The 22631-nt window shown below is 47.3% G+C and overlaps 4 protein-coding genes across 19 annotated transcripts in view; 1 reads left to right on the top strand and 3 right to left on the bottom strand.

The window, feature by feature from the left end:
• Nucleotides 1–483, bottom strand: part of LOC1276782 (WD repeat-containing protein 47) — a 65921-nt gene extending 65438 nt beyond the window's left edge. For 2 of the 10 annotated variants that reach the window (XM_061647295.1, XM_061647305.1), the window contains exon 1: nucleotides 293–450. The gene's annotated coding sequence lies outside the window, so the exon portion shown is untranslated. Of the gene's footprint in view, nucleotides 1–15; nucleotides 166–276 lie in introns of those variants that run through there. The other 8 variants (XM_061647306.1, XM_061647307.1, XM_061647298.1 and 5 more) reach the window with 7 other exon arrangements.
• A 420-nt stretch (nucleotides 484–903) lies between these two features.
• LOC1276781 (TM2 domain-containing protein almondex) lies at nucleotides 904–2162 on the top strand. Its single transcript, XM_316171.5, has 4 exons — nucleotides 904–1129; nucleotides 1214–1242; nucleotides 1306–1368; nucleotides 1466–2162. The coding sequence occupies exons 1-4, from the start codon at nucleotides 1024–1026 to the stop codon at nucleotides 2030–2032; spliced, it is 765 nt and encodes a 254-aa protein (XP_316171.5). The 5' UTR covers nucleotides 904–1023; the 3' UTR covers nucleotides 2033–2162.
• On the bottom strand, nucleotides 2137–9640 carry LOC4576730 (Y-box-binding protein 1). Its single transcript, XM_061647314.1, has one exon. The coding sequence runs from the start codon at nucleotides 9075–9077 to the stop codon at nucleotides 7875–7877; it is 1203 nt and encodes a 400-aa protein (XP_061503298.1). The 5' UTR covers nucleotides 9078–9640; the 3' UTR covers nucleotides 2137–7874.
• Nucleotides 9641–13570: 3930 nt separating this feature from the next.
• The window catches only part of LOC1276778 (triple functional domain protein), a 67987-nt gene continuing 58926 nt past the window's right edge, over nucleotides 13571–22631 (bottom strand). For all 7 annotated transcript variants that reach the window (XM_061651603.1, XM_061651606.1, XM_061651608.1 and 4 more), the window contains exons 9-15: nucleotides 16601–16712; nucleotides 15911–16524; nucleotides 15723–15839; nucleotides 15439–15628; nucleotides 15176–15370; nucleotides 14649–14858; nucleotides 13571–14551 (exon numbers count right to left, since the gene is read on the bottom strand). In XM_061651603.1, coding sequence (XP_061507587.1) covers nucleotides 14318–14551; nucleotides 14649–14858; nucleotides 15176–15370; nucleotides 15439–15628; nucleotides 15723–15839; nucleotides 15911–16524; nucleotides 16601–16712 — 1672 coding nt within the window. In that variant the 3' untranslated portion in view covers nucleotides 13571–14317. The remainder of the gene's footprint in view (nucleotides 14552–14648; nucleotides 14859–15175; nucleotides 15371–15438; nucleotides 15629–15722; nucleotides 15840–15910; nucleotides 16525–16600; nucleotides 16713–22631) is intronic.

Below are 22631 nucleotides of genomic sequence, written 5' to 3'. Positions count from 1 at the left end.
AGATATTCTTTTCACCTTCAAAACATGTTGTTTTTTTATCTACTGCTGCAGCCCTTTCTTCGCAAGCAAGTTCTATTGCGTGTCTGCCGGGAGTTGCCGTCCGGGAGGACAGGGCAAAAACCATTTGTCTCCACAAACACTTTTTCCTCTTCCTCAACACCAGCGCACTTTTCTTGCCACACCTGTCCACCGCGCCGTCTCGCACCAGCTCGCTCTACACCACGGACGCATTAATTATCAAAACCAAAATAAACGCGAAAAAGGGCATGCATTCACCAACACAACAAGATACCAGCACAAAACAGTTGCTTCGGACTCTTTTCGGAGAGTTTTTTATTAGCTACAATCACACGCACAGACACACACACATACACACAGAGACAGCCCAGACGATGGTCGGGCGCACGTCCACCCTCGATGCGTGCTGGAACAATAATAGAGAGAGAGAAACAAGCATACACAAGCGCCGTACCTAGCTGACAGCTTCCACTTGACAGCTCCGATCCCGTCGTTTCCCTTCCACTCCAAAGGTTTTCTCGGCCGCCCTTCACGCCCTTTCACGCAACAACACACCACCAAAAGCCTCAAAACAACTTGTAACGCACCCGCAGCGGGAAAGAGATGGCTTCGGATCGATAACGCTTTCTTTCTTTCTTTACCCGCTATTGGACTTTCCCATGTAACATTTTCTTATTGGAATTCACATCACTGCGAATGTTGGACGCAAGAACGAAGAGAATTACAAAAAGGAGAAGTGAAATAAAAATATTTAAAATAAATCATCCTATTTTGTATAAATTTCACTGCAAACACACACACACACACACACACTTCTTGCAGCATTTCGTAGCGTTACCTACCCTGAATCACCCGTTACGCACCTACTCAACCATCCAGCACTGTCCGTAAGCCCAGCTGTCAAACCCGAAGTAAACAAACCCGCTGTCAAACGATGCCCGAAAGCTCGCAGCGCGCTGCAAATTGCACTCAAAACGTAAACAGATAAATTTCTTGCCCGGAAAAATGATTCCCACCCTGCTGTATGGCCGCTGTGTGCGCTTGAATTGGAAATCGGTTGTGTTTTTAATGATGTCGCTAATCCTGTCACACATTCGCATCACCCAGTCGTGTGAGTAGTATTGCCCAGTGAACCATCCCCAGCTCAGCCGCTGAACTGTTGTTCTCATTTCTCGTTTCATTTTACCCCATGCAGCCGTTAATTCCAACAATCCTGAGGTTACTGTAAGTACAAAAGACTGGGAAAATGGGATTTCCTCCAAATAATGCTTCTTTGCGCCCTTTTAGCCCACCAAGCTCGAAAAAATTAGCTCCGACACGGACCGATCGGCTGTTACTATCAACTCGAGTGTATGTATATGCAACCAAATCCCTTCTTATTCACTCTGTTACTTTTTCAACAACAAACGCATCCTCTAAACCTTCTCCAACCACCCCCATCTTGCAGTCGAAATCATCCTCCGACACTAGCCACTGCCCGAACGATACGCTCTGCACCGATCTGCCCAACTCCTGCCTGCAGTGCACGTACAACCCGCAGTGTGTGTACGGGGCGGAGATTAACGTGACCTGCGTGCCGAAAACGAACGTGCTGTGTCACACGGACCGGCTGAAAACGGCGGCCCAGAACGAGATCAGGCGCACGATGGTGTGCCGGTACTGCTACCAGACTGAGCGCTGGGAACACGGCTGCGAGCAGAAGGGTGGCTGCAACTCGATCGACTCGCAGTACAAAACCAACTGCACCGTGCACCCGGAGCTGCTGTGCATGGGCCATCGCACCTTCATGAAGAAGATCCCGTGCAACTGGACGCAGGGCTACCGGTGGTCGACCACACTCATCCTGAGCATCACGATCGGCGGGTTCGGGGCGGACCGGTTCTTCCTCGGCCACTGGCAGGAGGGCATCGGGAAGCTGTTCAGCTTCGGGGGGTTGGGCGTGTGGACGCTGATCGATGTGCTGCTCATCTCGCTGCACTATCTCGGCCCGGCCGATGGTTCACTGTACATCTGAGCGAATAGTAGCAGCAGCAGCAGCACCAGAAGCAACCAGTAGAAGCAATAATTGTGATACAGCAGTGGCGTTAGTATTAAACACATAACCACGCGAAGGAAGGATTAAAATTTTACGATTTTTTTATTGATTTTTTCTGGGTTTTACAAGTTTCGACATTGTTTCCGTGTCTTCTGCTCCAAAACACGCTCCCTCTCTCTCGCTTCGCTTCTTCGCAGCTTTACACGTTCCAGACCGAGTGTGTGCCGCGGCCACGGCTTCGAACAATCCGTACAGAGGCGCGCACGCGTGTGTGTGTGTGGTACACGGTGGCATCACTTCCCGCCAAGGAAACCAGTTGTTCCCAGTGGGGGGACTAGAGGATACACACCAGCCAGTACACACACACACACACACCACGATGCACACGGTCTGCTCCAGGCCGCGAGTCCGCACGCACGCACGTGGTCCAATGAAACGTAATCGTCATCTTGCGCGATGTTTAATGCATTTTAGAAGATGTTGTTAAATGACGTTCAAAAGAAAATGTTGATGTGTTGTTTAAACACAATCGCCTCTCGGGTTCTTTTTTCTGTTGTTCCTTTCTCTCTCCTAGCTAGCTTTCGGGGTCACATTTGATGTTGAATCTGTCTCTCTCTCTGGACTGAATCTTAGTCCCTCCGTGGGTTGTGTTCCTCCACTACCGCTTGCCGTATATGTGTATGCTGTGTCGCTGTTGTTTTCTCTTTAGAGTTATGTTGTATCAATCGTTCACACTACTGTTTTCATTGCTTAAACATTAATAATGCGCTTCTTGCGTTTCATTTCATATTTTTAAGAGGATGCGTTGCGTCCATATAGCTTGTATGTGTATTTGTTGTTTTGCTTCATCGATTGGGTAGCGCTCGTATTTGTTTCTTTGCATACCGATTTTTTAACTCCACCACCTGCGCGCGTCTCGTTCTAAAACAACAACCGGGTGGATTTTGTTAGCTGTGTTCTTCTACAGTTCGCGTTCAACATACTACATTGCATATTGTTTTATATGTTTTACATGCTGTTTTTTTATGAATATTCCATAGTACTTTGCTGTTCTTGTGTTATCATTAAATGTATGCTGTTCTTCACTAGATCTTTCTCTTCTTATCTTTCTTGTTGTTACGGGTACTTGTCGCACACAGGCAAACTGGCCCCTTTCCTTCCTTCCTTTTGCTTGGCATATTAAAATCCAATCCTTGTCCATTACTACCTTGTTTCATTTTCTTACTTCTTTCTTTTTCTCGCTCCTTTTATTACACCTCTAGTACAGGTATTGTTCTTCTATGTATGTGTGTTTGTTTGCTTGGGGTTTCCTTATTTAATGTTGGATTTTGCTTGCTTATTTATTTCTTCATTATTTTTGGAAATATAGTAGAGTTGTTTTGTTTTGCATTTTGTTGTATGCAGATTTTCTTGCTTTCCTCTCTTCCTTGTCTTCTCTCTCCGTGTTGCTTCGTTTGTTATTTGCTTATGTTGTTTAACTCTTGTTATCGGTTGACTAAATATATGTGTATGTTGTATGTTCCTTTTTTTCTTAGTTTCATTTCTGTTTCAAATTGATAGTTTAATATAAAGAAGAGGGTGGAAAACGCACACCTACACACTCGCACACTTTCTGGTGGCAAACCGATGTTTTGTGTGTAATGCTACACAGAATGCTGCGCGCTGTGTGCCTGCGTGAGAATCTATTGTAATGCAATCGTTTAAATGTGTGTTACTGTTTTTTTCTCTGTTATTTCAAATTCAAATAATACCACACGCTTCTTTTTCGGCTTTTCACACTCCTTTAGCTTTCTAAGAGTGGCAGCAGCTCAAGCAGTGGGTTTTTTTTCTTTTTAATAGAGTTGTTATACACTGCTTTCAATTTCACTCCTCTTTTCCTCTAATACCAGCGCTCGCTTACAGACAATAAATGTGTATTTTGGTTGTATGAATAACTTGCAATCCTTGTTATTTGTGTGTGTGTTTTTTTTTTCTTACTAAATTTCTTCTGTATGCTCATTTCTCGGTCTTGAACTTTCACACATGCACATAATTCATCAAAATCGAGGAAATGGTAAAACACAGGAAAAACACAAACCTTATCTAGTTTCTAATAAAATTTGCCTCACGCGCATGAGTTCCCAGTGTACCTGAGAGGAGAACGAAGAAAAGGGCTCCCCGACTGTTCGACTTGCTGTTCCATGCGCCAACGGAACTACTCACGTGCATGCGGGCGCTCGGTTTGGGGCTCGGTTGATATTGGACCTCAAAAATCCCCAAAACCAGGAGCGCACAGGTACCACCATCACACAACACGCGATACGATCGAAAGACCCCGATCGAATGCTAAAAATATCCTCTCGCCGTTCCACGACGCACGGCCACACACGCAAGCTATGGGGGTTTCGAGCAATGGCTGTCTATTTTCGAACCGAGAACGAGCGCGCGCGCGCTCTCATGCTCGCGCCGCCTACTGTTCCTTCGAATAGAAATGCCTGATTAGCCACGTTTGTTCAGAGTCTCAATACCAGCCGGGAGACGGCAGCAACAGTAGCCCTATCATCATCCCTCACGATACACCGTCGAATATGATAGATGCGCGTGAGACAGCATACAGAGGGCTATGTGTGTATGTGTATGCAGTGCGCTATTATAATAAAACAAACAAACACTACAAACTGATTTTAAAAGCAATAGAATCCAATTAAACACCTTTTTCTTTGTACGATCTTAAGCTTAAGGTAAGGATGTAGCGCTATCTAAAAATGGTTTCAAAGCCGGGCCCGGATTGCTGGGGGGGGGAGGCAAAGGGGAAATGATTAAAAAAAAAGCCGGTCACAACACAATCGGGAGGAAAATCAAAACATCGCACAAACTGGGTATTGTGGGTTGAGCGGAAGGCAAAACAAGAGGCAAAATGGACAAAATGCAAATCCGCAAACGCCAATGAAAATAATTCCCGGCGCGCTTATCACGCACTGCCCCGGAAGGGAAAATGGCGACAGCCACAACACAACACGTGATCGCACGTGCGTGTGCGCGCACGCCGCTTGCATGGATCTTTTTTCATCACCTTCCGTTCGCCACCGATGCGCTTCCGGCTACTCTCCCACAGCCTACTAACTGTCCATTTGCGGATTTTTGCCATCTCTGAGCTTCTCGAGTTGTAACGTTCTCTCCCCCTCAGCCCCAGTTTCAGTTACTTCTGTTCTGTGTTGTTTTCCTTACTTCAACTAACGCAATTTCTACACAACCAAAGCCAAAAAGCCACAAACCGAGTGAGTGGTGCAATTGTTTCCAGCACAACTTCAAAGTTTTCTCTTCATCATTTCAGCGCTAATGGTAGTGTGTAATAATTGCTAACCTAACCTTCACACGCCACACGCAACGAGGCTGAAACGATAGTTGGATGTACACCTAGAATGGGTTTTCTTCCTTCGCCAAACGGTTCGTTTTTCGTTCCCTTCTCGAGCACATTTTTAGTTGCAATTTTCCATTCCAACCTCGTCACGCTTGATGGGGTGTGTGTGTGTGTGTGGTGGTTGGTTGCTGCTAGTTGCCACTCGGCTCTGCTGCTTTCGCCTCTACCTTTCCCACGTGCACACACTTTTCCTTGCACATACTAGAGAGGGTGTTATGTTATTTTAACTTCAAACCAAACCAACTAACAATATAAAATGGATCAATTGTTATTTGCAACACTCAAACGCACTCGCATCTTTTTTTTTCATCTGGTTAATATAGCTCTTTTTGCGGTTTTTGCGTTATTACTTGACGGATGCGAACCAACACGGACACAACACACGTGGTGATGGTAGGTGCTGTCCATGCTTACTAGATTATAATTCCAAGCTTAAATCGTTTCTATGTTTGTTCTTCCAATCCCGTCCTGTTGCTCTTTGCAATTGTAGAGCCTTCTGCTTTACCGGCCGGTTTAAATTCCAGGAAGGAACGTATTTCCAAATGGGTTAAAAAACATTGTATTCCTAAAAAAGCAATCCTAAATTTGTTTAAAAACTCACTTTCAAGCGGCTGAACTAAATGAACCGAATTATGTATGGTTATATGTGTGGTTTTCTTTTTAGTATCGAAACAGTTCCCAGTTGCAAGCCGTTGTCATGTGTGAATGCATAATGCATAAAAATGCAAGCGATATTTACCGTGTTTGTAATATTAAGGAAATAACAACACAAGATTGCTCTCCCTCCACAGTCACACATCACAACAACACCTGAACCGAGTTCCATTTTCTGCACTGGTTTTTTGCTGCTTCTAACCCCAACTCTGCCACTTTTAACCCGGCATTACCCTCATGCCTTGATTTTAATCTTCATCTTCTTTTAATATGCCGCATATCATCGATCGATCATTCCTCGTACGAAGCCGCTGTCTCGATCGGATGGCTTGATATCTTCGTACACAGGGCTCCATCGGTAAACACCTGTGCGCTACCACTTTTTGCTTTGCTGAGGGAGGAGATGCTGTTTGCTGACAGGCAGTGTGTTCCGCCATCAGTCAAACACACACACGCAACGGGATGTATCGATCGTCCTCCATTGTAGCAAGGATCTTTCGCTATGCAAGGAGACGACGCACGTGTGTGCCCCCCTAAAAAAAACACGTGGCGACAGCAGTAGCCACTTGATATCAGCGATATTCTTATAGGTTTTTAAGCAGGCAGCTCATGATGGTGGTCATTTCCTTGACGGGTGGCTTTGCATCCCAGGGATCTTACGAAAGGGTAATTGTTTCGCTGTTGTACAAAAGAATAGCGAAGATAGACGCTGAGCCCCGCGAAAGAGGTGCTCAAACGAGGGCATTATTTCTTTAAATCTTACTATCCTTGCTCCTAACTCTGTACCTCCGTACCATGTTTTTAAACCAATTAAACTCTATTTATTACTCATATGTGTTCCGTACTTCCAATTTAGGGTCATGGGCTCCCCTGGCGGGTGTGAAAGCCCTCTTCCCCATATTTTAGCCTGTTTACGTTTGGTCGTTTGTAAACGATTATGTGCAATGGTGTGTGTAATGGGGTGTGTTTGTATGGTTAAAATTATTAAATCTTCTTCTTTTTTATTATTTTATATCTCCTTTCGTCTGGTTTTTATCCATTTCTCCGCGTCTTTTGCTTCCTTACTCTTCTTCTGCTTCTGCTTCTACTACTGTCCTACCATTTAGTCCTATCGAACATTCTATTATTCATCATGCACCGAGAGAGCCGAGGGACCGCCGAAGGGAGTGGGCGCGCGATTAGATAGTGATGGTCGCTCGCGCACACGCACGCAATGTCTTAGCTAGCTTGCGCGATGATCGAATCGGAGGAGGCGGCGATTGTGCGGCGGTCGGTCGTATCTTCGAGACCGCCTGCTTCTGTTCTGCTTGCTTCTTTGCTTAACATATGTATGCTCGCTTTGCTCTAACGACGTTCGCTAGTATGCTTTTTCTTCATATGCCTACTAACATACACACATACACACAAAACAATAGGCGCGGTAGTGGAACAAGTTCTCAGTTGGAACGCACGGGTTGTTGGTTCTTATGCTGGAGGGGGGGTGGTGTACTTACGCAATTCTTTTCCATGCTGGGGTGTCATTGCTGTTTCCTTCGACACCCAAAATTCCTTCCCGTTGACGGGGGATGATTCACGGAGACGGAGAGAGATAGATGTTTCTCGGTGCATGTTGGTTGGCCCGCCCGCACGATGTTTGCGCCGGATGGTGTACGCGGTGTGCGCGGCGCGCCTCCGCTCGAGAGCGGCTCTACGCATACAGGATGCGCGCAGGTCTTGGTGATGATTAAGTGATGGGGGGTGGAGGGGGTAAGATGGCCGCCCGCCGCCTTACGCCGAGCTCTCGGTGGTCGTGTTCTGCACGGCACTGTTGTTGCCACCGGCATCGTTGCGCGGGCGCTGCGGGTTGCGGCCACGGCGGGGGAACCGTCCGCGTCCACCGGAGCCGCGGCCCTGCATGCCACCGCCCCGGCGCGGTGCCATCTGCTCCTGGCCGCCGCCGTTCTGCTGGTAGTCGGCCTGGTAGTCCGGTCGGTAGCCACCGCGGCGCGGTCCGGGCGGTCCGCCCATGCCGCCGCCGCGTCCACCGCTGCGATAGTTGCGGCGGAAGAAGCGACGCGGGCCGCCACCGCCGCGACCACCCTGACCGCGCATGCCCCCATTGTCGTCCATCATGTTCTGGTCCATCTGGCCGTTGTCACCCATCACCATGTTGCGGCGGGGACCGCGCGGTGCCGGGCGCGAGTAGTACAACTGGGCGTACGCGCCACGGGGACGGTAGCGGCGCGGTTGCTGCTGCTGCTGTTGCTGCTGCTTCACGGACTGCTGCTGCTGCTGGGGCTGATGCTGCTGCTGCTGTTGCTGCTGGTGTTGCTGCTGCGGCTGCTGCTGCATCTGGCCGTCACCGTTCTGCTGCTGCCCGTCGCCCTGACCGCCCTCGAGCTGACCGTCCTTGCTGCGGGTTTGGCCCGGCCGGCGCTGGCCCCGCTTCTGCCACCAGTGGCGGAAGCCGCGCCGCTTCTCCGCCGCGTACTGGCTGCCCTTCACCGGCTCGCCCTGCGGCCCGGTCACGTTGGCCGCCTCGTTGCCCTTCTCGCCGATCACCACGTCGAACTCGACCTGCTCGCCGTCGCCGACCGACCGGACCGCCTTCTTTGGGTTGTTGCGCGCGATCGCCGACTGGTGTACGAACACGTCCTCCTGCGTGTCACCCCGGTTGATGAAACCGTAGCCGCTCTTCACGTTGAACCATTTCACCACGCCGGTCACCTTCGTCGCAATCACCTCCTTCTGGGGCTGGGCGGGTGCGGCGGCGGCGGCAGCGGTAGGGGAGCCGGCAGCGGCGCCCGGCTTCTGACCGGCATCCTGTTCCGGCGGGGAGGCGGGCTGTGACTGTGCCGGCTGGTCACCGGCAACCGTTTGTTGCGGCTGTTGCTGCTGTGCGGCCGGTTGCTGCTGCTGCTGCTGAGGTGCTGGCGCTTGCTGCTGCTGCTGCGGCTGCTCAACGCTGGTCTGCTGCTGCTGGTCAGCCATGTTGCGAAGGAAACGTTCTAGAGCTTACACCCTTTGCTGCACTGCTGCGTTAATGGCGGCACGACAATCGACACGAGGGCGACGGATCGGGTGGAAAGATGGCCACGCGGAAACTGAGAACCGAAACTTTTCCTGCGAGCTGCCGCAAGGGTGTTACACGCGATGATGGCGGAGATGGAGGTGGCGATGGTGGTAGTGGTGGTGGTGATGTTCTATAACCTGCACGCACACCGCTGCTCGGGGAAGAATTTTCGCTGGAGACACGGTAATGCTCGGATCTTATGAGCGCGATTCCACTGGGCCTGTGATTTTAACCTGCTGCTGCTGCTGCTGCTACGATGTAGAGTTGAACGCGGTAGTCATACTACGTGGGAGCGAGCGTTTTTTTTTGGATGGTGAAAATTCCAACGTTTTTCAGTTCGCCATCAAGAAGAGAAGCACATCACATTTCTTTTTTCGGCTGAAACAAGGTTGCTAGATCACGGGATGCGCCCGGCCGTCGGGGGAAAATGCAGCCAAACGTCAGTGCGGCGCATCTGACAGCTGGACAGTGGGCCGTGCCGCAACCGGCAACCACGTGTTTTTATTTGCTCGGAAAAACATTCCAATTGCATTTCTTTTTCGACCGCTGTCTACATTGTTCATGTACTATTTCTTGTAAAAATACCTTATTACACGCAAATAATAGAAATTCCGTTAAATAAGAAGAGATGTTAACTGCATGAGAAATTACCAAAATGAAGGAAATCTTCTCGAATGATCTGGCCGTGTCAGGAACTTGATTGTTTCTACAAGCATCGAAATAAATTCACAAAAATTACAAACAACATGTTTTGCTCATGGTAATGGAAAGCCAATCTGCAGTTTGAGAACAAAGTTCAGAAAAATTCGATACATGGTCATGATATTATGCCGGAATTCGTAACGAGACCATCACCTCTGCACTCCTGTCAATTTGGTGTCTATACATCTTGAAGTTTCGTAGAAAAAGATCACAATTCTGTGAAGTCGGCTTTCAAAAATCCCGGGTTCCGTTTAATCCTTCGTCGGCTTTTATCCGTTTTTGGTCGGTCAGAACTATCTACAACGGTAGCTTATTGGCATGGGGTATATGAACTCATGTTCCAGATAGAAGTCGACCCACATCCGGTCGTGAGAGCCCAATTTTAAATCCTCAGTTCAGTTTATCAGTTTATCAGTCAGAATCAGTTTATCCTAGCCCCGAATTCTAGCCCCGTAACAACGACACTACGACGAAATTCAAACAACATTTTCGGACGCATTAAATCCACTTTCCGCTCGGCAGTTCCTTTCATTTCTGGAATCAGTTTTTGTATGATTTTATTTATCTCTCTGTTCTGATCGGTTGCGTGTAGTATTAGCGCATGTTTCTTATTCATTTGCCTTTCTCTTTTCTCCACCGTTCTATTTATTCCTTATCTCTTCATTGCCCGCGGAGTGAATTAAGCTAACCACCCAATGTTTACTCTAATTCCGGCGATCGGTGAAGAGTTTTCGCACTTCCGCCTCACTCGTACTCGTTCTCTCGTGACACCGGGTGAGGGGGGTGGTACTACACTTTTCTGTTTTGATTTCAACGCAATGTACAACACACCTTACATGTACAGTAATGCTTCTTCTCTCACTTTTGATCAGCTTTATGCTTCCAGTTACTGCTGCTTGATTTTGTGTATATTTTTCTTTTTATTTTTATTATTCTCTCTCTCTCTCTCTCTCTCGCTCTCTTTCTTGCATTTCATCCTTCTTAAGGGGGTTCGCACGTTTTTTTTTATGTTCTCACACTTTTTTCTGTACTATTTTACATAGATGCGTTTTGTACGCGCAACTCGCTTGCGCTTTTCCTTACATACGCAACATCGCACGCGGTTCGGTCTCGGGGCGTTGCATACTTTGATTAGTAGTCAACAGAGAACCCAGGGAAAGTAGGTAGAGAGAGAGAGAGAGAGTACATGCTAGGTAGGTTTAGGTAGGTAGGTAGGAGGCTTCGACCTCACGCGGGCGCCCGCATTTTGTTGTCACCACTAAAGGGATAGAGGGATTATTGTTATAAATTAAACATTACAACATATTACTATTATATATTATCACACAAATGTTTTTTTTCTTCTTCTTCTTCCTCCTTTTGTCCAGTAACGCCGATTTAACCTGATCTCGCCGCTAATATGTTTTGTTTTGTGCGGCACACGCTCAGTTTCTCTCTGCTTTTGCCCCCGGGCGGCGGCTGCCTGCTGTTTCGATTACTTTACTTATTATAATCTTCTGCACAGTTCTGCAAGCACTTTCAATCAGAGTGCTGTGGGTGTGTGTGTATTAGAGCTGCACTTTAGCTGCAATTGTTTGTGGGAAACGCTCACACATTAGACACTTTTTCTCATTTCGTTTAGGGTGGTTGGTGGGACTGAAGAAAGCAAATTTCACGCGTGAAACATATAAAAAAACCCGTTTCGTACATGAAAGCCAAATCTTGAGAAGCTAGAAAAGCTATTTTGCTCCCTTCCGTCTCTCTCTTTGCTTGCCAAAGTATGTAAAACTAACCGAAATGAATAACAGTTTCCATGTTGTTAATTTTCTTCATCACAGGGGTCTCTCATCCAACTAAATCATAATGCAATAAAATTTTGAAATAGCTCGTTTTTCTTTTGTTCGTTTGCTGTTTGCTCCAAATGTACAACTGAAAACGAAGCAGTACAAAATATACAAAAACAATTTGGGGAAAAAATAATAGTACGTTATAACGTTATAGTACCTCAAAATAGACCCTTTTCTGATACCTGCTCATGTTTTAATACAAATAAAAACAACAGATCATTAAAAAGAAGATGCAAAAATGAAAGCTTAAATAAAGTATACACCTCTCTACTGACATGCGTCTAAAACTATTCCATATTGATAAAAGCATTTGAAGTAATAAAGCTTGTAGTACACTTGTAGGATGTTTTCGTGTTTTTTTTACATAAATTACACATTAACACCCCTAAAGGGAAAGCAGGCGTTTTTTTTTTCAAACAAAACAAGGAAACATGATAATAGTAACACAAATCGTATCGAATAGTGGCGCAATTAGCTACCCCTTTTTTGCAGCATTATTCTCAGTCTGTTTCGCCTCGCAACTCGATCAGTTTTGTTCGACGAGCGCATGGGGCTGCCCTCCCCCCTGTGTGTAAGAAAATCTCCAAACAGGAAACGTACAAAGAGGGGGGGAAAATGGAAATCGTACAGAGTTACTTATTCACCACCATGCCAGAGAAACAATGGCCCCCCCAATGGCCAATGGGCCGAAGGATAATATCAAAATCCAAACTTTTCCTCTACTTTCTTGCCGGTTTGCCATGCGTGGGGAAACGTGACCCGTGTGAACAGCCCGCCCTTTTTTTAGCCATCTCTACAATGTGCGCATCAAAAAATCGCCTTGCGAAACCTGTGAGGTGTTTGCCGTTGTTTGCCTTTCCTGGGGCTGTAATGGCAAACGTGTACCACTATCGATTGTTTTTTCTTTTCCATGTGCCCTTACACAATCTATTCTTCTTCTTAGACATTTCTTCTACCAACACTATCATGTGATGTGGGGGTGACCTTTTTGTTTATCGTCGTCAAATTACTAAAGGGGAGCACAAAAAACGACAAAATATCAAAAATATGTTTTGCTGTGCTGCAAAATCTGGTTTTGTTTTTTTTTCTCTCATTCGTCTGGATTCTTCCCTCTCTTTCATTTGTTATCATTCTTTTTATCTATGGTTTTCCTTCTCCTTTGTTTTTCTTCGCCATCTTTTTCGGTGATGTTCAATTGCTTTCCTCCCCTCCCCCCCACTTCTGTTGCTCGGGGGATTTTCTATTCATATGTTTCCCAGAGTCTGTTTGCGTCTGGATTTGCAACCTTGTGTGTACATTGCTTGCTGCCTATCCCTAATGTAGGATATTCCTTTAATAATCATATTCATAAAATATATACTTTGCTTTGTTTGCTTTGTTTGTTTTTGTATCTTTTCTTGTATTTGTGTGTATGTAATCGATATTCTTCTATTCTAATATTACTGTTGTTACTTTTTTTCTTCTTCCTTTATACTGCTGCTGTTGCAATTGCTCTCGTGTCGATTTGCTTTTGCGAGTTGTTTTCCCTCTATTTTCCTTTCTCGCTTCGATGCTCTCTCTCTCTCTCTCTCTTTCTCGCTTGGAGCATTTCCCATTGTGTAACCACTTTGCGACTAAGATATATTAAGCCATTGGTTTTGCGGTTATCGGCCCCGTGCGAATCTCTATCATTAATCGCATCATTTGCTGATTTTAGCGAATAAAGTTTGGTATTGTATTATTTTATCTGCTTTTGTATTTTTAAACGGATGTAGCGCCCTTTTGTTACCGTTCTTCTTTTGTTCCAGTTTTGTTCGTATGTGAGCTTTCGGGCTTACTGAGTGGATGTGTGTGGGTGTTTCGGCGGATGGTGGCAAGCGCGAAAGATGAACGTGCACACGTGGTTTTACAGAGTAATTTGCTTTAATTTTTTTTTATTTGCTGCCTTCGCACACTGTTAGTTCACTTGTTGATACTTTGTTCTGCCATAGTTCCATAGCTGCTTTAGATTGCTATTAACCGTAATAGTTCTGATGGGTTTCCTTTTCTGCTTATTGCATATCTCTTAACTTGTGTGATGATGCACATTTTCCTCATTTTTATGCAAATTCAATTTGCTGCATGCAATTAGCTGCTACAGTTGCCGTACGGCGCCCGGTGTGTGTCTGTGTGATGTTTGACTTTGTCTATATAAATAAATGAATTGAAAACTTTCTTGTTCGGGGGAAAAATAGACAGACCACACTACAAAAAAGCTCGTATAAAATAAATAATACTCGTAATGATCCCAAATGGGGGCTTTTCGGGTGCTCACTACTTGCTTGTTCGTGGCTGAATAAAACAGAAAACCGTTGTACCTGGTACAACGCGTACCGTACCATACCAGAAATTGGGGGAAAATCCGCAGAACCAACGCTAACAGGCCTTTTATATTGCCAACTGTCAAACACACAGGTGCAACGAACAAAAATGCCGACGAAACCTTCATCGACTCGAATGGCGAAAACGATACCAAATGTTCTCCCGCTCGAGTGCTTCCGACGGAATCGATCGAATGTCATGCGAGCAAAATAATAGGCCTGCAAAACACACCCACCGGTCACACCGGCAGAAGATGGAATTGGAAGCGGAAGAGCGGTCATCCAGGCCGCTTAGGAATCCTTCGTCAGCTCCTTTTGGTAAGCGATCGGGCTGACGAGCGCTTTGAGGAAATCGTTCTGCGTTTTCAGTATCTCGTGTATCGTGTTGAGCCACTCGCTGTGCAGCTCCGGTGTCGGTGCCGTGCAGATATAGCTAAGACTGGAACGTTGCGGGTCGATTGAGCAAAGCGAGAACCGATTGCCATTCGTCTGGTCGGAAAGATCCTGTAGCGTCATTTTGTTCACCTGTGAAGAGAGGGGGAAGGAAGCAGAAAGAGACGAAGGTTAATGAGTTGCGTAAAGGAAAAGGCGCAGGGTTTTAAACCCCCCCCTATAGCCTTACCTGAATATGCGCCTTGTAGATGTAGTTTGGACTGGTGAACTGCGTTTTCTTTCCGACGATCTCGGCAAAGATGATGTTCTGCTCGAACAGAAACACGTGCAGCTCCTTCGGTTTCTGGGAGTTGTACGAATTCTTATCACTACTCGAGGCACCCTCGACACAGTACAGCGGGCCGTGCAGCAGCAGTTTGCCCTGTGTCGTTATTTTACCCTGCAAAAAAAACCCGCGGAAAGAAAATGGTACAATTCGGTTGCTTACAGGGTTTTTCCAGAGGTTCTCATAGGGTTGTGGAACACTTCCTTGACTCTTTCTTATGGGAAATGAACTTCATATAATGTAAATTGGACTCTATGGCCTTTTAGACAGGCTCGTTGAAAATTCATATTAAATTTGTCCAACAAGGATCCAATTCCCATTACATTAAGTTAATTTCTTGTAGGAAAGAGTCAATAAAATGTCCCACAGCTATGAGAACTCCTCGCTAACTCTTTATATAAAAATAGAGAAAGAGTGTATTGAATACATACCTCAAACTTTTGTAACCGACCAACGTCCATCATATCGTTGGCAGCCTTAGGAACTACTTGCATTATATGCATCGCTTCCTTCAATCCTGGTACTTCCTCGGTGAGACCGGCCCGCAGAGTATGCTTCAGGATATCTTTCAACAGTAACTCGTACTTCATTATTCTTTGGACTGGTTTGATGAGCATATCTCCTAACTGGAAAGCAGGCAAAGGTGACGGTCAGGCATCTTGAAAGCACCACATCGCATAAGCCATATACTTACACATAGTTTATACTTTAATTTTAAGCGTAATTCATCGAAGTAACTCATATGCTCCTGCACGATGTGCTCCGAGACCGGTTTGTTCTGACAGTAGACGACGTACATGTGCAGCTTCCGTTCGCTCCGCTTGATTAGCGGCCCAAGCTCGTACGGGTTCTGTAGACACTTTTGCAACGCTTTGAGAAAATGACTGCAAAAAGGTGGGACAAACGGGAAATGGAGCGTGAGCGACCGGTATGTGTGTGTGTTTGCTGACCGCGAAAATTCCGCCCTTGCCAACTTACTCTCTGTGCCACTCGTATATTGCTTCAATGTTGCCAAATACCATCCGCTCCTTGCCACCCTTCAGATCGTCCGGGATCAGTACCGTGCTGGCCGGGTTACGTATCTCCGCTATGTATCTGTGTAAGTGAAGCAAATGGAATTATAAAACCTCAAAACCACACCTCACCACACCCACCCACCTACTTACCCATTCACGATCTGCGACAGATCATTCACGTACGCTTCCTCGGTGGTGAGCAGCTCGCGCAGCGCATAGTTTCGCTTCCGCAGTATGTCCTCGATGCACTGCTCCTCGGTCAGCGTATCGTCGGCCGCCTCGTTCTCCGAGAACTGGGGCGAGATGGCCGGTTTGGCGATCGTGTGCCCACCGTTCAGTGCCATCGTGCCGGAGCTACTGCTCCCGTCACCGACCATCAGTCCCATCGCGAGCGCGGCCGCTGCACTGCTGCTGCTGCTGCCACCGCCGCCACCGTCATTGTCGAGATACTTTAAGCTTTCCACCTTCGCCTTCACGAACTGCTCGATCTCGGCCAGATCGGCGGGCGGCTGCGCACCGACCGGCTCTTCCAGCGACTTGAGCGACATGGCCTTGGTGATTTTGTTCGTCGAGCCGGCGGCAGCATCCTCGGCGGAGGACGGCACCACGGAGGCGCCGCTCAGGGCGGATGCCGTGTCCTGTATCGGTTTCATCGGCGGCGGCAGCTCGATCGCTGTCGCTTCCTCATCCTCCGGCTCTAGCTGGGCGGCGGAGGCGGCCGCCGACGATTCCTGCTCTTCCGGCGGCTTTTCCTGCTGGTTGGGCTGCAAGGAGTGGAGGGAAAAGAGTTTATTGGAGAAGGTTCTTCTTTGGGCGAGTCAAAAACTCAAATAAACTTACCTTAACCTTCTTGTCGGAGCCCTTCTTGCTGATGAGCGTCTTCTCCACCGGTGGTAGCTTATCCGATTTGCCGTGCGACAGCTTCCGGAACTGTGTCGGGAGCCATTTTTTCCTGGAAATATATTAAAGAAAAAAAAAACAAACAAACAATCACTATCAATTCGATGCGTCACCCCGACCGTTTGAAAGTCATCGAAGCAAGTTTCACAACGTTTCATCCAATTTACAATAGCGGATCGGTTATTTGCAGCAATGATAACACAGTCCCCCCTCTAGCCGAAGGGGCGATGATAACATGTAAGTATCGAGAGCGTATTTTGTTTGCGCTATTTTTCCCCCTCCTCTCTACAATATCAACCTGATCAAGAGACTGTGCAGCGTTGTCCAGCTGAGGAACGACGAGCTGAGACGCGATACAGTGCCGCTGCCGAGCTGGTGTTGCGGCTGCTGCTGTACCGTCGAGCGTTTCTTTTTGTTTCTGCCCATCGAAAATGGCTCGGAACTCGACCCCCTAAACCACACCGTTCACCTTGGAGGGTTACCTTATACTGGTTTTTGCTGTTGGTTCCGGTCAAGATTTGACCACAAAAAAGGAGACCTTATCGAGACCTTTTGACGAATATATGTTGCAGAACCCGTTTGCAATCGCTTATCAGGGCAGGATTTATCCGTCGTTTGCACTGATACACACGTAGCACTAAAAGGGAATCGGCTCTCTCTCTCAAAAAAATAAATAAAAAACGCCCTTAGAAAGGGAACGCTTGTGAATGAAAATAATGCGGGTTTTTTTTCGGCCAAATCAAACAAACACACACCGTCATACTGCACCTCCTTCTCCCTCCTTTTGTACCTGGTCATCCCCGTCGACGGTGGATGTAGCACCAGCGCACCATTCTCGTTCCCCTGGTACCGGTCTTCCTGGTTTGCACCATCGTACTCGGTGGCCTGGTGGTGCTGCCGTCGCCACTGACCGCCACCGGAGCTATCAGGCGTACAGCAATCGGGCTGCTGGCAGCACGCAAGCTGGAACCAACTTTGCAAGCACTGTGCACACGACATGGCACACGACAGGGTGGAGGGGCGCTGGTTGGAAGATTTTAACCCTCCCCAGCCACCCAAACTCGATCTTCGCGCGTTCGGCAATGGGCTCTTTGCGGGCTGGATTAATCCCTGGTTACTCATTCAAAGGTCACCACTGCCACCACACACACCACTCCACACAGATCGGGAACCTTCCAATCCCACCCTCCAAAAAAAAGTGGCCCCCAACGTGCGGTTTCTTCTATTTTCTATTTTTTTTAAATGTCGCACCGTCTCGCGCGCATTCGTCCACCTTCGGGGAAGGTGCTTTAATTACTGGGCGGTAACATATAACAACAACAAAATAGAACAACAAACAAAAAAGCCCCCCAAACTGTCACCGATTCACACCAGACTGATAAAAAAAAGAACCGAGATCTCTACATAGAGCTAGGAGGCAGTTGGCAGTGTGCGTGCACGTTCCATCCATCATCATCGCCATCATTGCCGGCTTAACCTCTAGGGCAGGCCGTCTCTCTTTTCCCCAGCTCAACCAGCGGGAAGTAGTCATCGATAGTGTGGCGTGTTAGGCTTCTAACACACGCTCTCTCTCTCTCTCTCTCTCTCTCAAACACACACACGCGCCCAAAGTGGGGTGGCGCGACCACGAAACAAATGGGACAATGGGGCTAAAAAGGGGTAAAATACATAACCACCCCCTTCAGACCTTAGCACACCGAAACACACACACACACAGGCAGGGTTAGTGTTGCTGAAGAGGCCAAGGGGATGTTATCAGTGAGCAACCCCCCCCCCCCCCCCCCTTTTCCCTATATGGTCGTCGTAGGCTACACCACGCCCAACCCAGTTCCTGCCGGTGCTTTATCTGTTGCACGATTCGTCACACACCTGTCACCCGCCATACCCTACAGGGCGTCTCTCTATGTGTGTGTGTCACGACAAATGTGTCGCGTTTTTGGCGTGTTTCCGCGCGAACCCGTTTCAGTGCCCCAGTTGTGCCATTTTTTTCGTTGGGCAGAGTTTGGGGAAGGACTTGGCGGAGCTGCAGCTTACAGTTTGCCATCAAAGGACCATTTCTCTTTGTCACCTGCCCTCTGTCTCTCTCTCTCTCTGTGGACACATGAAACACACGCCGAGAGGCTTCATTGATTTGGCCAATGTTTTACCCGGGCGTGTGTGTGTGTGTGCGCGCGCACTAGACCAAAACTCTTCACACCTATTTGCACACTTCCCGCTCCTTCAGTGTCTTACACGAACTGTCGGCTCAAATATTCTTTTCCCACACCTCGTTTTGAACGTTGCTCTGTCCTTCCGCCTTTCCCCTGGTCCCATGCGTACGGGGAGTTGTGTAAATATTTACAAAATCAAAATATTTACCACACACACGCACACGGTACGCTCCTCTTCCTCCGATTGCTCCACCATGCCCATAGAGTACATCCTTCCCAGTTCCAAGCAACCAGTGCCAGAGTGTGCTGAACCGCAAAGGCCAGCCGACCGCCCGCCACTTTTATGCAAGAGAGCTCTGGACAACGCACAAGCACACACACACGCGCGAGCTTGGGAGTGCAGCCGTGGTTGGCCGGTGGTCTGCCGTAGGGCAAATGTCGGATCGCGTCGGGTTTGATTTCGATTTGATGTTGACGCGGCGGGCGCGCACGCTCTCGCTTCAAACCGCGTACACAACACTTTGTCGGTTCCGGCGCCGATGGGCAGCGGGGGGGTTGGTTCTGTGTTTACCACAAGGCACTTTATCACAAAGTGTTGACATGTGTGTGTGTCGGTGTCGGTGTCTGTGTGTACGTCTAACTTCTCGTCGGTCTGGCGGGTTTTGATGGAGCAGCGTGCGTGCGCTTCGCATCCTCTTTGGCGGTACTTTCCTTTCCAAATGGACGGCGGAAAAAGGGAATGGGGATTCTACCTTCTACCACCCCCCCCCCCCCCTCCTTAATCACACACACACAAACGCGCGAGTAGTGATGGTTTGAGTGCAGCTGCAAGAACAAGCGCCGGGGTGATGTCTCCACGATAAGAGTGGCCCCAACTTCCTTCGCACACACGTTTGTTGATTTTCGCCCAGCAAACGCTGTGTGCTGCGTGTGTGTGTTTGCTTAAGCAATTGAAAGTTCAATTTATTGCCGCCTTGCAGGGAGGTTGAGGTTCAGTTTTTCGCGGTCCAGGAAGTGCAGCAATCAAGCGACTTCTTTGCACGTGTTTGGAGAAATACAAAGAGAGAGAGCGAGAGAGCGTGCGAATGTGTTTACAATTGCTCCCGCTGTCAACTTTAAGTGATGGCTTTATTAGCTGTCAAAAAATACTTCGCCGCTTACATGTGGCAAGTAGTGCAATAAATCTCGTGCAAAGAGGAAAATGAACCCAAAAGGGGTTAAGCAGACCCCTTCCTCCATCCTTGAATCATTTCAATCTCCAACCCTCGCCCCACAAGTGTTGAACTCTAAACGCTTTTCCGCACCGCCAATTAAGAAGCGTAACCCGTCCCCAACCCCAATTGAAGGGAGAGGGAAGAGTGCATATGAATGAACCGCGCGGTTTTCCCCCAATACTAAACACGACCCAACGGTGGTGCTATAGCAACCGGGATCAACGCTCGGTTTAAACACGGCAATTCATTAATCTCACACACACGCGCGGAGGGAAAACTCACTTATAAACGCGCTGTAAAGAAAACTAATATTCTAAAACCGTGCTGCGTTCCTGCTTGCTGCTGGTTGTGCAATATGCGAACGTCTGTGTCGGTCTCTCCCTCTCTCTCTCTCTCTCTGCTTACTACATAATACGCCATCGTCTACCCAGATATCGAGGCCAAGGATCACCTCCGACGGTGGAGAGAGATCAGCGTCTCGGTCATGCTTGGAAACTATTTCTAAATTATGATATATTTTGCTCCACTCACCGCCCAAATCACCCCAGGGGAGTCAACCCCCACCTATGTTAAATGGGTTTTTTTGGGGAGGGCGGGGGGGGGGGGGTTGGAGCCAATATTACGATGACATTTTTCAACCAAACACCCAACACGGTCGATTGCAACTGTACAGACACCCTCCCCCTCAATCGTTCCCATCAGTTTGGCCTCCCATTCCCAACCGGTGAGATCTTCTGGTCTTCTTCTCTCAACACCCCACCGATGGCAGGCGAGCTGTCAAGACAAAGATTGGCATTTCAGCGCTCTTTTGCATGAAAAATCACTCAACAAGTGTAATCAACACCGGCATTAGTTTCTAATTGGGTCGGCATTCCAAAATGCTCTTCTAAGGGGAGGGGGGGGGGGGGGGGGAGCAAATATGTTCAATTATGTCGCCCCCAAAATTTGGCTCCAAAACCCGGAAAGCCACACAAGGCGCTCCTTACGCCGCGCCCACAACCACCCTCTTGAAAGGAAGTGACCATTAACTGAAACACGTTTGGAAAGGGGCCAGAAAAGTCGTTGAAAATTGGAAAAAGCATCGGCTGGGAGCAGTGTAAAAAAAAAAAACCTGATGGCCATTGGCACGATCAGTCGACCATTTTTCTCTCGCACCAAAGCCAGAGACATCCATCTCTTAATTAACTCACAACGCGCCGCAACACAACAAGGCTGTCGATTGTCGGACAACCGATTCGAGCGTTGTTAAGGATGTTGGTGAAAAGGTGTACTAGATAACATTTTACAGTAATTGGGGGAAAAAACTTAATTACTTTCATATAAATCACTAAACAGCCATCAGTGAGTTACAAATTAGAGCAAGTACTTAATTTGGCATTTATTTTTGCCTTTTTATTTAAAAAAAAAATGCTTCCCAGTTACTATCTGCTGACTTTTAACCTGTTACACGTTACATTAACTAGTTACTAGTTACTATTCCTTAGTTAATTACTAGCATTCTTGTTACAATCACCCTTTTATTTAACTCCAATGTGTATGCCAGTTACTTGTCGCAGGTTGTGACTAGCAACTTATTATTTCCAATAATCATCTCTTACTACGGGACGGCTCCGTGGTTCAGTCGTCAACTCGAACGACTCAATAACTAGCCCGTCATGGGTTCAAGCCTAGAATAGTACTATATCCCCGTAGCAAGGATTGTGACTGTGTAAAGGTCGGCATGTCCGCGTAGGACGTTACGCCAAATAGAGATATATAGCATCATCGCTTTAGCTTTTCATTTTAATTCCTTCTTCAGAGCTATCCGGTAGCTTGAAACTAGTTACTAGGTAATAACAAGGTAATAAGATCTAAAGCAAGCAATCAAGCTTAAGATTTACTTCAGTTTGCTTCTATTGGCACAATAAGTTTCGCCTGGAAATAGTGAAAATACTAATCCAAAATACCCAGAACGTATTTGTGTTCACTCTACACAGCATTTGATCCGTGGAGAGTAGTAGTTTGCCCGAGACTCCATGCCTTCAACATTTCACCATTCCATCTTAATCCAAATCCATTACAGTCACTGGTTATTGGTTATTCATAGAGGAGTTACTGTAGTTACCATTCGATACATTACAATTCTACAAATTCCCATCTATATTCTGTACTTGAAGTACACAGCGGCACGATGCCAGAACACCCCCGTGACCGCTAAATAGATATCTCTGCTCCGAATAATTAGTACTAGTGGCCGGTACTTTTCGTTACATAAGTGTGACGCTCTCTGTGATGGCGTTGTTGTGTGCTGCCGTGGGCAAAAATCACACTACAATGTCAATTATTTATACACCGAACTACCAGTGTAACTTGCTGCTACCTGTGCTGCAGGATGATGCTGCATGTGCATAACGAACTTGTTTATCTTGAACAGTACTACCCAGAACACTCACTAAACAGCTTCCAAATTCAAATCAACTCAATTGGGTAAGTCTGTGTGTTTTCCCCGATCACTGGGGGCTGCTGTAGTGCCGTCCCGAGGGCTACAATCTAGCAAATCTAGGGGGAATTTCAATTATCACACGGCAGAGAAGCATTTAACCTGTTTTATATACTCTCCCGCCGATG

Source organism: Anopheles gambiae, chromosome 2, assembly GCF_943734735.2.
Source record: "Anopheles gambiae chromosome 2, idAnoGambNW_F1_1, whole genome shotgun sequence".
Lineage (NCBI taxonomy): Eukaryota > Metazoa > Arthropoda > Insecta > Diptera > Culicidae > Anopheles > Anopheles gambiae.
The sequence above is the reverse complement of the archived record's forward strand: the minus strand, read 5'-3'. Positions and strand labels throughout refer to the sequence as shown.